The sequence below is a fragment of the Lepisma saccharinum genome, chromosome 12, assembly GCF_977018435.1.
Source record: "Lepisma saccharinum chromosome 12, izLepSacc3.1, whole genome shotgun sequence".
Taxonomy (NCBI): domain Eukaryota; kingdom Metazoa; phylum Arthropoda; class Insecta; order Zygentoma; family Lepismatidae; genus Lepisma; species Lepisma saccharinum.
Genome location: NC_139240.1, coordinates 22,179,537 through 22,195,181, shown reverse-complemented (window position 1 = coordinate 22,195,181; position 15,645 = coordinate 22,179,537). Strand labels below are relative to the sequence as shown.

Sequence of the window (15,645 nt, the reverse complement as noted above, 5' to 3'; positions counted from 1 at the left end):
TAAACCGCTGGGCATTAAAACTTCAAAGTTTCGATTTTACTGTTGAACATATTCAAGGTTCTACCAATATTGTGGCTGATGCCTTAAGCAGATATCCTGCAAGGGCACAGGGAGATTTATTCACATTGAAACTCTACGTTAACAATACAAATATCGATCTCCTATCCCAAGATACTCCACAATATTGGGTACAATCTCAACAGAACGATGAGCAGTGTCAAAAGTTAAGAATTGCGATTAACAAGGGAGATTCTAAGTTCGAAATCAGAGGACATTTTAGAATGCATAAAGATATCTTATTCTATAAATCTATTGCGTCTGAACACTGGAGAATATTTGTACCTAAAAAAGCTGTGGAAAAGGTACTGTATGATCATCATGATTTATGTGGACATTTTGGTTACTCAAAAACCTTCAGAAAGTGTTCAAAATTTTTCTTTTGGCCAAACATGAAAGCCAGCATTAAATTATATCTGAGAAATTGTCTTGAATGTGCCAAGTCAAAGCAGAGAGTGCAACGTGTCACACGAGAAGATCTTCACATATTAACTCCTAAAATACATCAATTCCTTTCATTAGATTTGATTGGTCCGTTACCAGCTTCTCAAGGTTATCAATATATACTAAGTATAGTGGATCTTGCAAGTAAGTTTATTATGGTTTATCCTTTGCGTAAAGCTTCATCTATGGAAATTATCAATAAACTAAACCAATCGTATTTTCATCATTATCCTGCATGTCTAATTATATTAAGTGATAATGGTTCACAATTTAAATCTAAGGAGTGGCGAAGTTTTATTACCTCCAAGAACATCAAGCATATTTTTACTTCGCCATATTCACCACACGCTAATCCAATTGAACGCTACAATAAAGAGATTGTGCATTTACTGAGGTTATTTTGCAAGGATAATCATAAATCTTGGGCTAAATGTTTGACAAACGTTGTCAAATTGTTGAACAATTCATATTCTGAATCTATTGGTTTTACACCTGCGGAACTATTTTTACACGATCAAGTTAAAGATAATATAACTAATATTGTCGATTGGCCTGAGAATATTGAAGAATTATCCTGGAAGGCAAAATACTTGGAGCTAAAAGAAAAACTTAAACATCGAAGAAATTCTAAAGGTGTTCAAACAAGCTCTGGTACTAAAAATATTGTCAAAGGAGATTTAATCATGATTAAAAATCATGCTAAGAGCTCTGCTTTAAACAAAACTATCTACAAATTATATGATTTGTTTATTGGCCCATTCTTGGTAATAGAAGTAAGAAACAATTGTGCGACTGTAGTTTCTCTAGATGGAAAGGGAACAAAAGGAAGACAAAACCTAGAAAACATTAAACCTTTTAATTGTTCGGAGGAGAAAAGAAAGGAGTTGTTAAGAAATACTGATTTATGTTTTAATTGTACATAAGGGTTGAATTTGTTGTAATTTTGTGCAAAAACGAGTTCAGTTGTTTGAATTATGTATTTTATTATCATGTGTAAACCAGCATGAATGTATTATCTCTGTTCTGTTGATCATCATATTATCTTTTATGTAAGAACTTATGTTTGGCTTCTATTCTCATCAGTATGGTGTATGTCAATGTATTGAGGAAGAGTGTTGACACGAATAACAAAGGGAGAATTATACAAAGTGTCTCTCTGGAAGAATGATAAGAAGGAATATATATATAATGTAAGTTGAATGTAATGTGGTTCGCATTTTTATTGAAGGGCTTCGTTGCACATATAGTTTCAAACGGAAGAAGTGCACTCGTTAAGAATAAAACCTTTTTAAATGGACATAAGATGGTTATGAAATAGTAATGGTAATGAGATTGCAGTAAAGAAGAAATCTACTGAAGATGGCTGTAAAGAAGATGTGAAAAGAATGAGATTGCTGCCAAAGAAGTAGTAGAAGAAGAAGTGAAGATGATACATTGAAGATGTTACGTTTGAAAAATATACGTATTTCTACATCAAAGTATGATGTCAAGGTTTTCAACCGGAGGAGGAGGCTATTGCAACAGTTCTTTAATTCAAAGACATTTTACAATTATATTTTGTTATTTAGTTGTGAGCATAATCTGAAAAGAATGAAGAAAATTCTGTTGTGCTACTCTTTTCAATTTTGATGTTATTTTGTTTATTATTCGTAACTATAGTGACGGTAGAAATTGCTTAATACACTAATTTTGTTAAGTAACATTTGAAAAGTTATTTTTATTTAAAATATTGCAACAAACTGCTCCACACCGGGGACAGTTGCAGTGTCCATTCATCAATTTCATCATATCATCACTCATCCTCATCTTTGAAAATTAGGCAAAAGTGGTACTAAAGGCGAAGTAAAATAAAGCAAACAATCAATCAATCAATCCACTCGAAACACCTGATGAGCTAATATCTGGCATAATTGTATTTTGTCAGATGTCAATGAAGGACAATTTTATTCATGAAATTTATGTTGTTTTATCTTTAACTTTATCCGATTTCGGTAATTTGATAAACCCTTTCAAATAACAATTTCATCATTCATCATCATCGTCGTGATTAAAGAAAAAGGTAGAATGGCGACGTTTAATAAGAAAAATAAATTAGAAATAAATATATTTTCCTTCTGGCATGCACTACAATGTATTTTCTGATGATCGTAAAGTCTCATACACGTCAGTACGAAATAAAATATCCATACAGTGCAAATGAATGGAATACAAGTAGAAAGGAAGATTTCTAGTTTCGCTAATATTTCTAAGAAAGTTTCCATGTAATATTTTTGGAAAAGTCATACATATGTAGAAAGTACAGATGGCCAAATCCGTTTTTTTTTGTTAAAAAAATATATCCGGTATCCGTATAGTAAAAACGGAGAATCCGGATTTCGGAGGGAATCCGGATTTTGAATGGAATACAGATTTCGAATTCGATCCATCCTGGTTCACGCTTATTTTAAATGTTTAAATAGTACGTAACTAAGTCTACTGACTATGTTTGCAGCTAATTCCAAACTGAGAAAGAGGAATAGTTGGCTAACTGAAAAGCAATGTGCAGTAGTATTGTACAACAGTTCTTTCTTTCCGCCAAACATGCCCACATTGCTTGATGACTCCTTATCTGTCGTAGCAGTTGCACAAGGGCGATATTTTGATAGATTGCCAAAGTAATCAATGTCGTCCGTCACCTGTTGTAAAGCCTCTTGGCTATCATTCCTATCTCTCCTGTCGGATCACACTTTAAACTGTAGGTCCAGTCCCAATTGGCCCTACTGTGCATAAAGTGGACTTAAAACACCAACTCAATCAATCTATCTTTCCTGTGTGAATCTTGATATGGCCTCCCTACTTCTCTCATTTATGTGTCCCTTCCCTGATGCCCTTCAATTGCTCCATTGAGTATGAATTGTGATAAGATGAAGCAGACGAAAGGACAATCACAAACACACATGGGCAAATCACATAACCACAAAAAAGCTCCACGTAGGATTGTACTGGCTGTGAGTCCAGACGCCATAGTCTTGTTAGTCTGCTAAATGCAGTCCATGGTGTACTACGTGGAAGACAGTCTGATATTGGGTTGGTAGATTAGAGTATATTGTTAAATTCATGAGATAATTATTGAAAATATGGGTCGAAATCAGTTTCCCTCCAAAATTTGCTTTCTCTCTGTAATCCGTTATCATTCCAGAACCTGTCTTGCTTCCGGTATTCTTCTCGCTCTGAAATCAGGATTCTCTCCGAAATCCGGATATTATATTTTCCGAATCCGGATTTCAAATTCTCCGAATGCGGATTTTTTTTGCCATCCCTAGAGAAAGGTGGCTGCTTGCAAGTACGATTAAAAGAGAGATACAATTTATTACATAAGATGAATTATATTAAATTAGACTATAATTAGAAACAGTATCACGTTATACATTCTGAGAAGGTTCAGTGAAACTACCTGGACAACTTTTTTTCTTGGATCAGAAATTCCATTTCTGGCATTGTTTCTAAAATGGAACCCAGACCCTCAGGAGTCTTTTTAAGTTGTAAGTTTGCTAACCGCAACACGGTTTACTTCAAAGAAGGAAACATATGGCTTTCATTTAGAACAGTTCCCTTCGCGATAGCCACATCCCTCCTTATCCGACCCTCTCCCTGCCCCCTGTGGTGCACCAGCTGTGGCAACATACATACACTCAGGTCCTCACTTCGTTTGTTGCAGAATCTACAGTTCGAGGACATCAATGTCCTCGCATCGTTGATAGAATTATGTGCGATGCGAGGACCTGTGCACACAAAACACAGGTGTACATATGGTTATACAGATGACCAACAGTTAGAGGACCATCCTCGTAATGTCTGTTACATGCCTGTAAGGAGAAAAGTTGTCATATCTTCGTTATTATTTAGCCATTTAGTATGCCGACGCGCGTGGTGTTTCATCTCAATAAACCGTCTTTCTTGAGCGCTACTAATTGCAGTTGAGCCATGTCCTCGTATTGTATGTGATCTGCTCATGTCCTCGCATGGTAGGGTAGACAAATCTGTGTGTGTGTGTGTGTGTGTGTGTGTGTGTGTGTATAATTAATACATATTATATTGTCATTTATTTTTATATAACTACTTATTAGGTATGCATTCTGACAAACCACGATAAATAAATTAACCCACTATTCAATGCTCTGTTGATTTTTTTAATGGCGTTTATTCTTAACTTTAACTAAAGGGAGAGATGAGGGGAGGAAAAATAAATCTCTCCTTCGCAGGTACTATAACTGTGACAAGAAAGTGTCCATGTTGATCATACATTTTCGTAGCAAGGGGTAGGCTGTAGGGAAAGAAATTGCATCCGCCCCTAAGACATCCTACTTCTTTTTGTCATGCCGACCTCCGTGGCATAGTGGTTATTGCAGCATGCTACGAAGTCTGGTGTCCCGGGTTCGAATCCTGGCCTGAGCACATGGCCATATTTAGAGGGGGTTTTAGGGTTCAACCCCCCTCCCCCCCCCCCCCGAAACTTCTGGCATGTTGGATTAATGGAAGTTCAGAGACCAAAATTTGTAACACATTTTGGAAAATGTATACGCAGTTTCACAAAAATACAACAGGGAGACAATGCTGAAATAATCGAGCTAGAATTTTCAAACATTTTGAATTCTGAAATTTTAGCGAAACGAGTTTAATTCTAGCAGCTCACCTGGGACTCCTTCATTTTCACTTATGCTGTCCTATTTCCAGTGCTGTTCCTGGATCAGACTGAAAATTTCCTTGGGATTGTCCCAAAATTCCTAATGGTAGCACTGTTAAGCCTTGTTTCCATGTTAATAAAAAATTCAAATGCTGGCCAAGGCAAATTTATTGTATAAGAAAATACACTAAAAACGTAATGTTTCAACCCTCTAACAGGTTCTTCTTCAGCCAAAGATTCACAAATTATTGATCTCTTTCAATTAATTGTGAATCTTTGTCTGAAGAACGCCCTGTTAGAGGGTGGAAACGTTACGTTTTTAGTGTTCCAATGTTTAAATTCCCTGTTCAATAAGGGTTTAAATCACCCTTAATAAGAGTTCAAACCTAGGATATCCAGCTTTGTAGCACGTTACATTCACTATTCTTCACCCAGAGGTCGATATATAGTATATTTAACCTATATGCCTGTGCTATATGCGGTCCCATAAAACACATACTTGTATAGTGCATAGTGGATATTTAATGCTGTTTGCTAAGTATAGGAACAATATGAGAGTCGGAAAGTGGGATCGGACTGATCCATAAACCCCCTCCCCCCAAATTGCCAGCGTTTATTACAAATTACAAAATAGGAGAACGTTTGTTAGTTGTATTGTTAATAACAGAAATAAAGACCAGTTAGTTAGTATTTTGAAAAGAATAACCAAAGGAAAATGGCATTAGATCGAAATATTGAGGTGACAATACAGGCACCAGGGTATGTTTTACCATTTAATCCAAAGAATAACTGGTTCCACAGTTTTCAAAATTTTAAAAATTAAGTTATATGTGAATGGTCAAAGAATATAAACGTTATGACTAAAATTTCTCCCTTACTTTGAAAGCTCTTTCTTGAAGGTGTATAACATTTAATAACAAAATATAATAACTGTGCATTTCAGTATGCACTGCATGAAACGTAATAATAATAATAATAATAATAATAAAAACATTTGTGCTGCACGTTCACACTTCTGATGGATATAGTAGAAAAGTCTCCTCAAGGACAGCAATAATAATAATAATAATAATAATAATACGTTTGAAATAAATTAATTATTATGAAATTTTAATTATTATTATTATTTAATAATTGTTACTGTTTGTATTATTCAAATGTCTTGTGCGACGCCCATGGGAACAATTATGAGTGACCCCCCCCCCCAAAACAGTTTCCTGCCTATGGCCATGCCTATAGGTGTTATTTGTGAATAATGTCCTTTCATCAATTTCATCGTGTCCTCACTCATTCTCATCTTTGTGATTAGCCAAAAGTGGCAGAAAAGTGAAGTAAAATAAACTAAATCAATTTTTTTTATCACAAAGTGTGTGAAGACCTCATCTGCCATAATTTTAGATAACATCAGGAGTTCCGATGAAATTTTCTTTCCTATTAAAGAAAACTGAAAAACATAAAACATAGGAAAATTATTGCGTGTTAGACAAAATAAATAAAGTGACAAAAATTTGATTCAAAGTCAACATTATACACAGGGTCTCAACGAAGCTGCATCAATGGGGTAGATTTTCGTAACGAACAGTTACAGGCAGTGGCGGATTACCAAATAGGCCCACTAGGCACGTGCCTAGGGGCGGCAACTCCTGGGGGCGGCAAATCTTTTTTCCAGGATATCAAGAGTAATAACAAGTGTCTTACGTACACAGTGACAATTTAGACCTATAAAACCAATGTTTCAAATCAATGGTTTGCAACACTTTCGGTTCATACGAAAGAAACCTTGATGTATAGGATTTATATGTTATCAAGAAATATTTCGTCTGCTCTGCCTCCTTCAGGCGCCAATCAATTTGTTTTAACCCGTGCTGTGGCTTTTATGGCTTACAATGACAATGCAAGCCGCCCAGCCTTTGTTGGTTTGTTTTTGTAAATACATACCCCTCGATCTTCCACTAAGCTTTTGTTAATGGCCAGGCAGGAAAGAAGACTGTTTGAAACTCGCATCTGTAACAATGCCAGTCTTTAAAAAAAAAAAAATGAGTGAGTGAGTGAGTGACTGAGTGCAGCTTTCACGTGGACCGCAACTAGTTTTTGTCTTACTGTATTTTCTGGCTGGTGCATTCAGTTTGTTGCTAGTGCGTTTGCGATTTGGTGTTTTTTAAATTTTTTATGCAGCAGGCAGCATGAATCGAACAAAGTTAAGTGGGGCGGCTTATCGTAAACTTGCAAACGAAAAGCGTGAAAGAGAAGCAACCTTATAGAAAAAGCTTGGTATAGTGGACACGTTTTTTAGGCGAAAGGAACAAGTGATTTCTGAAAGCAGTTCAAAAATTGAAGTGGAAGAGGCTATATCGAGTGAACTCTGTGAAACGCAAAATGTCGAAAATATTGTGGGTTTAATGGAGGAAGAAAGTGCACCCCCCTCAGTTCGTAGGAGTTCCTGATTGTGACAGTGAGAGTGCAAATTTCGTTAGTGAAGATCCTGCCGAGTGGTGTCTGAATGAGTCTACAATTGTCATTCTTCTAAGACGTGGAATTAATCAGAATGCTGAAAACGATTTTTCTAAATCGCAAAGACTCATAGCAGGTAAGACAAGATTTTTAAATAATAGTGTTTTCTTCGTAAACTTGTAAATGGCGAATAAATTTTGCGGAATTATTTGGTATATTCATGCAGCACTGGTGCCGTTTATTGTGCATCATGCAGGTTGTTCAAGGGCAAGACAAACATCGCAACTCACGGCATTTCAGACTGGAAAAACATTTCAAATATTCTAGCATCACACGAAAATTCTGAAGAACACAAAAACTGCGAGTTGGCACTCTTAATAAGGCAGAAATCTGTTGGGACCTTGGAGAACCATTTTCAATCACATATTCAGACGGAACTTATGTACTGGGTCAGTGCAAATAAGTTACTACTTTTCTTTTGAGAAGGGCGCACATTAAGTTTGTGCCTAGGGGCGGCGAGGAAGCTTAATCCGCCACTGGTTACAGGTTCTGTCACTCGAGTGACACTGTGGTGTTTCTTCACACATGGAAATGCTGAGCATATAAAGATGTTAGTACTATACGCGTAAATTGATGTCATTTATATATGCACTCAAAAATCCGTTGTCTTCGTGAAGGTGCCGTGATAACAATCTAAAAGTATGAAATTAATCACTATCAAACTGTATATTTTCAACTATCTCTGCTAGAACCTCCTCTGTAGTATGCATTATTCCCAGTCACATTTCGCTTTCATAGGTCATATATTTACATCACTTCTCCAATTTATCCACAAAATAATATAAAATAATAATATTTTAGCTATCAAACACATTGCTTAGTGTGAAAAAATAAATTGCACCAGAAGGTGTTTTCACCTAACTTTTTCATGAGAATCATATATAGGCGGAGGGAGTGATTACCCCCCCCCCCCCCCATTAACTGAGATGTTAAAGAAGGAGATCTTGCCTTGTCGACATCTAAAACAAAATCATCCTCTGGAAGTAAAATTAAATGACCCGTGAATATAAGAATGCATGATGATACTTCTAAAACTAAGCAATCAGTCAGCCACATTAGACATGACATTCAAAACTAACAGTAAAGCTTAAGGCGAGGAGGGACAATTTCCCCTGGGTCTTTCTCACTGGGGCACCTGCCAATCACTGTTGCCAACTTCGCTCTTTTGGAGCCAGATCTGGCTCCTTCGTGCACTTGTTTGGCTGTGAACTGTGGCACCCGCCCCTGCCCCACTGTTATGCCGCCACTGGCTCCGGCCCACAAACACCAACTTTGCCATGAGTGTACATTTTGCGCATAACTTGATATTGTTATATTGGCTGTGTCACCCACCCCCCTCTTACCTCCTCAGCTACTTTTATATAGCGCCGTGGCTAAGGTGAAGATGACATTGTTGTTATCCGGGAATTCTTTATTTTCGATTTCATATGAGCATCAGTAGATTATTGAGATTGGTGATGCCGCCAAATCTAGGTGGTGAAAATTAAGAATAAATTGACATCGCTTTAAATCTAACGGCAATAGCAATGCCCCATCCCTCTGACACATAGAATTACCCTAGGAGGCTCTTTATGCGGCCTTCGTTAATCTATCTCCTTGAAAGTCATCTTTAGCTCTATTAATGGTGATATTTGGCTCTTTCATGCACATCAGGTTTGGCAACACTGCAAGGATGGCCGTAGGAGGCAAGGAGAAATACACTAGGCTTATGGGACCATTATATTATACGTTCTCTCGGAAATATCAAACATCCAATGACGTAGAAAAGTACATGGATGGAAAAAGGACACGTTGAACTATGTCATAGTAGTAGGAACTCCCATTTGATTAGCCGTAACTTGAAGTTGAAGTTGATTTCCCATATGGAATACATGGGGATTCTGTAAATACTTATTAATCCTATTTTTCAAACATCGTGTCTAGCTTACTAATCAACTTGAAAAACAGTTTCCACTTGCAACATGGAGAGAAATTCATACTCTTTTCCATACTAGTCCCTTTCTTAAATGGCAGTGCCTAATCCGACGATATTGAAATAAATGCACAACTGGTGCGCAATTGTCCCTCCTCGCCTTAAATGAACCTATCAGGCAAGAACTAAAAAAAAAAGTTCATCCGCTCTTCCCTTCCCACATTACAAGTGCTTGATATGTTGTCTTATGAATAAATAAATAAATAAATAAAAAAAGCTGAATGCCAAGATTTTTTTATATCCGAATTTTCTATTTCTCATTACTATAGGTTGGAATATAAACAACAAAATATACACTTCAAAGTTTGCAGCACTAAAAACCGAGAGCGTGAAGAAGGGATGATATATTGAGAAGGTACTTCATCTCGTCCTTATTTGTCCTTTAACACAGAAAACAAATTAGTCAATAAAATGCAAGGAGAGAAGTACAAGTTACCAGTCTATTGCTTCTATATCAAGCGACTGACTTCAATACAGTGATCTTCTGACATGACTTCTCCTGTACTTTCGGCCATTGAAAATGCAGCTGTTCTCTGGTCAATAAGTGTACCACCTGACCAAAAGAGAAGGGACTACTACGTAGTACACCCTGGACTACAGATTAACGAGGCTCTGGCGACTGGCCCTATGGCCAGTATAATTCTGTGTTGTCCTTGTTTGTGCTGATTGCCCTTTTGAGCCTCAGCTTTTAACCAAGGAAATTTTAGTTTTCAGACACGCTTTTATTTTTGTTATGATAAGGGGCTGGACCCCATATAGAGTGACGGGTGCAAAATAGTCTCAGTGCTGACGCACCCAAAAATTTTTAGTTCAAATTTTAAAAAAAAATCAAAAGAAAGGGAGGAACGCACTGGAATTTCCAAGAATATTTTATGTTATGTCTGAGGCGGGTACTCTTTCTCGCATGGCCAATGACCTTCTTGACTGTGGGGTTCCTAACGAGGGATTATTTCCACAAAGACCGAAGTAGCGGTCAGGATATTTGCAAATGAATCTTGATCCGATACCGCTCTGTTCCTGAATGACTCACTGGCTACTGTGTTGGCAAAGTGAATTCAGCTTCCTGACCTACGTCGTCTCTTGCTTCAGCTTTGAATGTTGTTTTAAGTCAAGAAACTGAACACGATTAAAAAAAAAGAAAGAAAAAAAGTTGGAATATTCACTTTGTCATTACTGTATGTTTCAAAATAGACTAACCCCTTCCCTTTGAAGCTAGTTGAGGAGGCGTCGTGAGCATCTTCGGCCGAGAGCCTAATTTTATCTTTCTCATATTTTGAAAAATAATTTGCACAGTTGGAATGAAGTGCCAACTTCACGGAGCCGCGGTGGTCTATTCTGACTGCCACGCAGGAGACCGGAATTTGATTCCTAGGGTGGGAATTTTTCCGGCCTTGTTTTCGCATAAAGCAGCTCTGGGGCTTGCGCAACCTCAAATTAATGGCTACCTGCAGGGCGAGGGGGGGTTAAAGCTGACCGGAATGTGGTGCTGTTCATATCACCTTCAAAATGGCAGAAATCCCCTAAATGTGCCTACATGGCATGTGCTATACGCACGGGGAATGAAATGAAATGTTATAACCTTTTAAAACACATACAAGGATGCATTAAAAATATCCTCAATGTACCGTTCACAATTTCCAGATAACTTACAAAATTTTCGGAAGAGCGTTGGTCCAGGGAACCCTGGCTTGACTACAACTGTGGCCCGGACACTGAAAGATAAGTAATTTCGAGAGAATTTATTACCAAATTGCTGCAAGAGCAGATTGTGGCAGGCTGTGGGGCGTCAACTTTCACCTGAGGATCTTGTGTATGTGTGCGTTTGCATGGATCTCATTCTCATTTCTCTGATATTGATAAATAATTTGCACAGCTAGATTGAAAAATGGCAAATACTGTGACATTTTATGACACACATGGTAGGTCTGCAGCTAAGGGGCTGAATTTTGTGAGGAGGGGGGGGGGGGCAAAGACTGAAACACTGGAAAGAACTTTGGGCAAATGGCAGAGAAAACTGAGGACAGAAGAAATATTTTTTTTCCTGTTATGTTGGAAAGGGGGCGCCGTAAAGTTGTTATTCCGCCACTGAGGGAACAACACCCATATGATCGAGACGATACTTGTCAGTCTCTCGTCTTGTCTGGAAGGAGAGGTTTACCTCGTTCTTGGTCTTGTCTCCAATTGTAAATGTTTATCTTGTACTAGGTCTCATCTCTAAGATCTAATCTCATCTTATCGTTATTGTTAAAAGGTCGTCTCGAATATTTTCCACCTTGCATTTTTTAAAAGGCTCAAGCTTCATGTGCCTACCTTGTTTGGAGCTCTTGCCATGTAGTTGTAGATGGAAAAGAAGAGATTTAATATGAAGCTGTCCTCTGTCCCCCCCCCCCCCATCTCTAACTCGTTTCCCACCGAGGTACACTGGGTTTATTGTTTCACACCGACCTCGCCTGTTCGTACAAAACCGGTAGATTCAATGGAAACCTAGAAACGGAAGCAGCTAATTCCTAAGGGTATTATTCCAAATTACACTTGATTTTTGGAGACGTGGCTGCAATTCTAATCTGCACGCCAATCTTTGTTTAACACTTGAGGCTATGTGGATCCAACCAGCACAAACATTTTTTTTTTTTCAAAACCAGAGGTAAGTTGGAGACAGGGGGCAGAAATACTATATTGTCCCCCCTTGATGATTAGTGGTGGGCAAGTCGCACCCCTGCTCTCCCGGTTCCGATGTCCCTGTACAAGGAATTACAATCTTGAAAGTTTTGTAAAGAAAGAAGGGTGAACGGTAACACGTATTTGTACCTAATAAATTTTTATGGAGCAGACATAGTGTGTAGCTGAATATGTAAGGCGAATGCAACACCTAAATTATCTTCTGAATTATTTGAGGCATCCCCCAATTCCGACTACTGTGGTTGAATTACTTACAAATGTTCAACCCCCAGACAGGTTCCCTACCTGCAAGAGACTTAAGACTGTAAGACCAGAGGTTGATCCTGACCACTGAGATCAAAATTGAGCAAGGCCAGGCTGGCTCGGCAGCTCAGTGGTAGAGCAATGGCATGGAATGCCAGAGACATGGGTTCGAGTTCTGGTCGACCCTGCATTTTTTGCTGAAAGATCTACATAATAATATACCTGTATTTACCCTTTCATGAGTACGTCACCAACAACAGTCTATTTTACTCCCCTTTTTCTTTTCATTGATTTGCACATGTCAGTCATTCTCATTATTTGCTTAATAAGTGAAACTACATTTGTATCATATTTCTTTCAGCTACCTGATCAAGAACTATGTGGAGGAACAGATACAAGATGTCCCAAAGTCAGTTCCACATTTGCCAGTGTCTGCAGGAAAGTTAAGAGAACAAGAGCAGCCAAGAGACATTACAGAATGTATCAGTAGAGAAGAGAAAAATGAGTCTGAACCTCCACCAAAAACCCTTCCAAGCAAGAGATATGTTGATGGTTCCAGAGCTAATAACAGGAGAAAGCAATGTATAGGTCCCATCTCCAACAACACTTTCTCTGACAAAGATTTGATAACACATGAACCACAGATGCTTTTTAATTGTTCAGTTTCCAAGAAAACTTTTGTCCATGAAGCTGAGCATAATACATTTATGAGTGTTCATACAAGAGAGAAACCTTTTAGTTGTTTAATTTGCAAGAAAGATTTTGCACGTAAATTTCGTCTTAAAGAGCATTTGAGGGGTCACACTGTAGAGAAGCCTTTTAATTGTTCGATTTGCAATAAATATTTTGCCTGTAAGAGATATCTCAGTGTACATATCAATGTTCACTCAAAAGAGAAGCCTTTCAATTGTTCAATTTGCAATAAATATTTTGCCCATAAAGGAGATCTTGAATAACATATGAAGGGTCACACTGGGGAGAAACCTTTCAGTTGTTCAATTTGCAACAAAGATTTTGCCCAAAAAGTTCATCTTAATGTGCATGGGACGGTTCACAATAAAGAGAAGCCTTTCAATTGTTTGATTTGCAATAAATATTTTGCCCGTAAGGGAGATCTTAGGGTACATATGAATGTTCACACAAAAGAGAAGCCTTTCAATTGTTCATTTTGCAACAAAGATTTTGCACGTAAATATCATCTTAATGAGCATGTAAGGGTTCACACTGGAGAGAAGCCTTTTAATTGTAAAATTTGCAATAAATATTTTGCCCGTAAATGAGATCTTAATGAGCATGTGAGGGTTCACACTAAAGAGAAGCCTTTCACTTGTTCAATTTGCAACAAAGATTTTGCACGTAAAGGAGATCTCAGTGTACATATGAATGTTCACTTAAAGGAGAAGCCTTTCAATTGTTCATTTTGCAACAAAGATTTTGCCTGTAAAGTTCATCTTAATCAGCACGTGAGGGTTCACACTGGAGAAAAGCCTTTTAGTTGTTCAATTTGTAGCAAGGATTTTGCCCGTAAAGATCATCTTAATATGCATGTGAGAGTTCACAATAAAGAGAAGCCTTTCAATTGTTTGATTTGCAATAAATATTTTGCCCGTAAGGGAGATCTTAGGGTACATATGAATGTTCACACAAAAGAGAAGCCTTTCAATTGTTCATTTTGCAACAAAGATTTTGCCCGTAAAGATAATCTTAAGATGCATGTGAAGGTTCACACTAAAGAGAAGCCTTTCCAATTGTTCAACTTGCAATAACTATTTTGCCTGTAAAAGAGATCTTAGTGTACATATGAATGTTCACTCAAAAGAGAAGCCTTTTAATTGTTCAATTTGTAAGAGTTGTTTTGTCTGGAAAGATAACTTGAACAGATATATGAGGATGTTTCAAGAGAAACTGAATATGTGACAAGATATTCCTTGTAAAGATAACTTCAGAGTACATATGGGGACACACATAAAACAGAAATCTATTAATTGATTAATTTGAATCAAATATTTTGTCTACAGACATAAATTTATTATGCATGTGAGGAGATTACACACCAAACAGAAGTCATTAAGGTAGTATTGCAAACAATGATCTGTATTGAATATTTAGAAATCATACCTTCATTGTTTCTAAATGGATTTCTAAGTAGAAATCTCTTGACTCTGTCCACATCTCACATGCTTTAGGATCTTGACATCTGCATTATCAGAATCAATTGTCTACACATCAGGAGGAATGTCTATATCCAGCAGGGATCTCAACCATGCTTTCAAACATGTCACCAGTAGTTGAAAGATAATACCTATATTTGATTTTAACAGACAAACCATTTCTTATGCCTATTCCTTATCCAAGAATCCAAACTGAGAAGGAAGTTGTCATAGCAGGCACTTTCCCCTGTATGTTGTGACCATTGTGGATAGGGTTTTTATTGGCCTGAGCTGAGCACATTGTGACGTATGTACACATGATCATGTCTCAGCAGATTACATAATACAACATGTGTAACTACTTAGGTGGGTGCTCGATTATTTAGCAATAAACGTGAGAAGACGTGCAGGGAGGCCGTGGATGCGAAATACGCATACCCAACCTAACAGTTACAAATGTTGTTGTTGTTATGAGGTTAATGGAGCGTATTTTGTACGACCACCTCAGTCTCAAGTGAGAACCAATTAAATTAGTACAATGAGTCACCTTAAACAAAGGACTTCTTCGTACGGACGACAAAACTTGTCCCCACCTTTCTCTTTTTCTCATATGTTCACCTGAACCTTAAATAAAAACGTGAATTTAGCCATGACTCCATATTCGAACAACCACAAGTTCATTTTAGTACAATTTATAATGTAAGGTACAGTTCTTTAGTAAGGCAAACAAAGACGTACTACAAAATTTAGTTTGCGACGCGAGGTCAGTTTTTATTATATTAACCCTGCAACGAAGTATGGTTAATATTTCTTTTCATCCAAATAACAAATACATCCATGAAACTACAACAATTCTTTCTTTGATGAATTGGACAAACATTCATAAGTTATTATTCGCTCGTAACAATATAATAAATTAGTTGAAC

General features: G+C 37.4%; 1 protein-coding gene across 1 annotated transcript; it reads left to right on the top strand.

The window, feature by feature from the left end:
- The first annotated feature begins 13,029 nt into the window (after positions 1 to 13,029).
- LOC145996264 (uncharacterized) lies at positions 13,030 to 14,376 on the top strand. Its single transcript, XM_083132690.1, has 2 exons — positions 13,030 to 13,798; positions 13,976 to 14,376. Exons 1-2 carry the CDS (start codon positions 13,529 to 13,531, stop codon positions 14,333 to 14,335), a joined length of 630 nt encoding a protein of 209 aa, XP_082988816.1. The 5' UTR covers positions 13,030 to 13,528; the 3' UTR covers positions 14,336 to 14,376.
- Positions 14,377 to 15,645: the final 1,269 nt, after the last annotated feature.

Excerpts from the sequence above, each read along its gene's own strand:
- LOC145996264 (XM_083132690.1), top strand. The coding sequence starts at position 13,529 with ATGAAGGGTCACACTGGGGAGAAACCTTTCAGTTGTTCAATTTGCAAC. Across the intron at positions 13,799-13,975 it reads ATGTAAGGGTTCACACTGGA|TTCAATTGTTCATTTTGCAA; the intron begins GAGAAGCCTTTT and ends AAGGAGAAGCCT.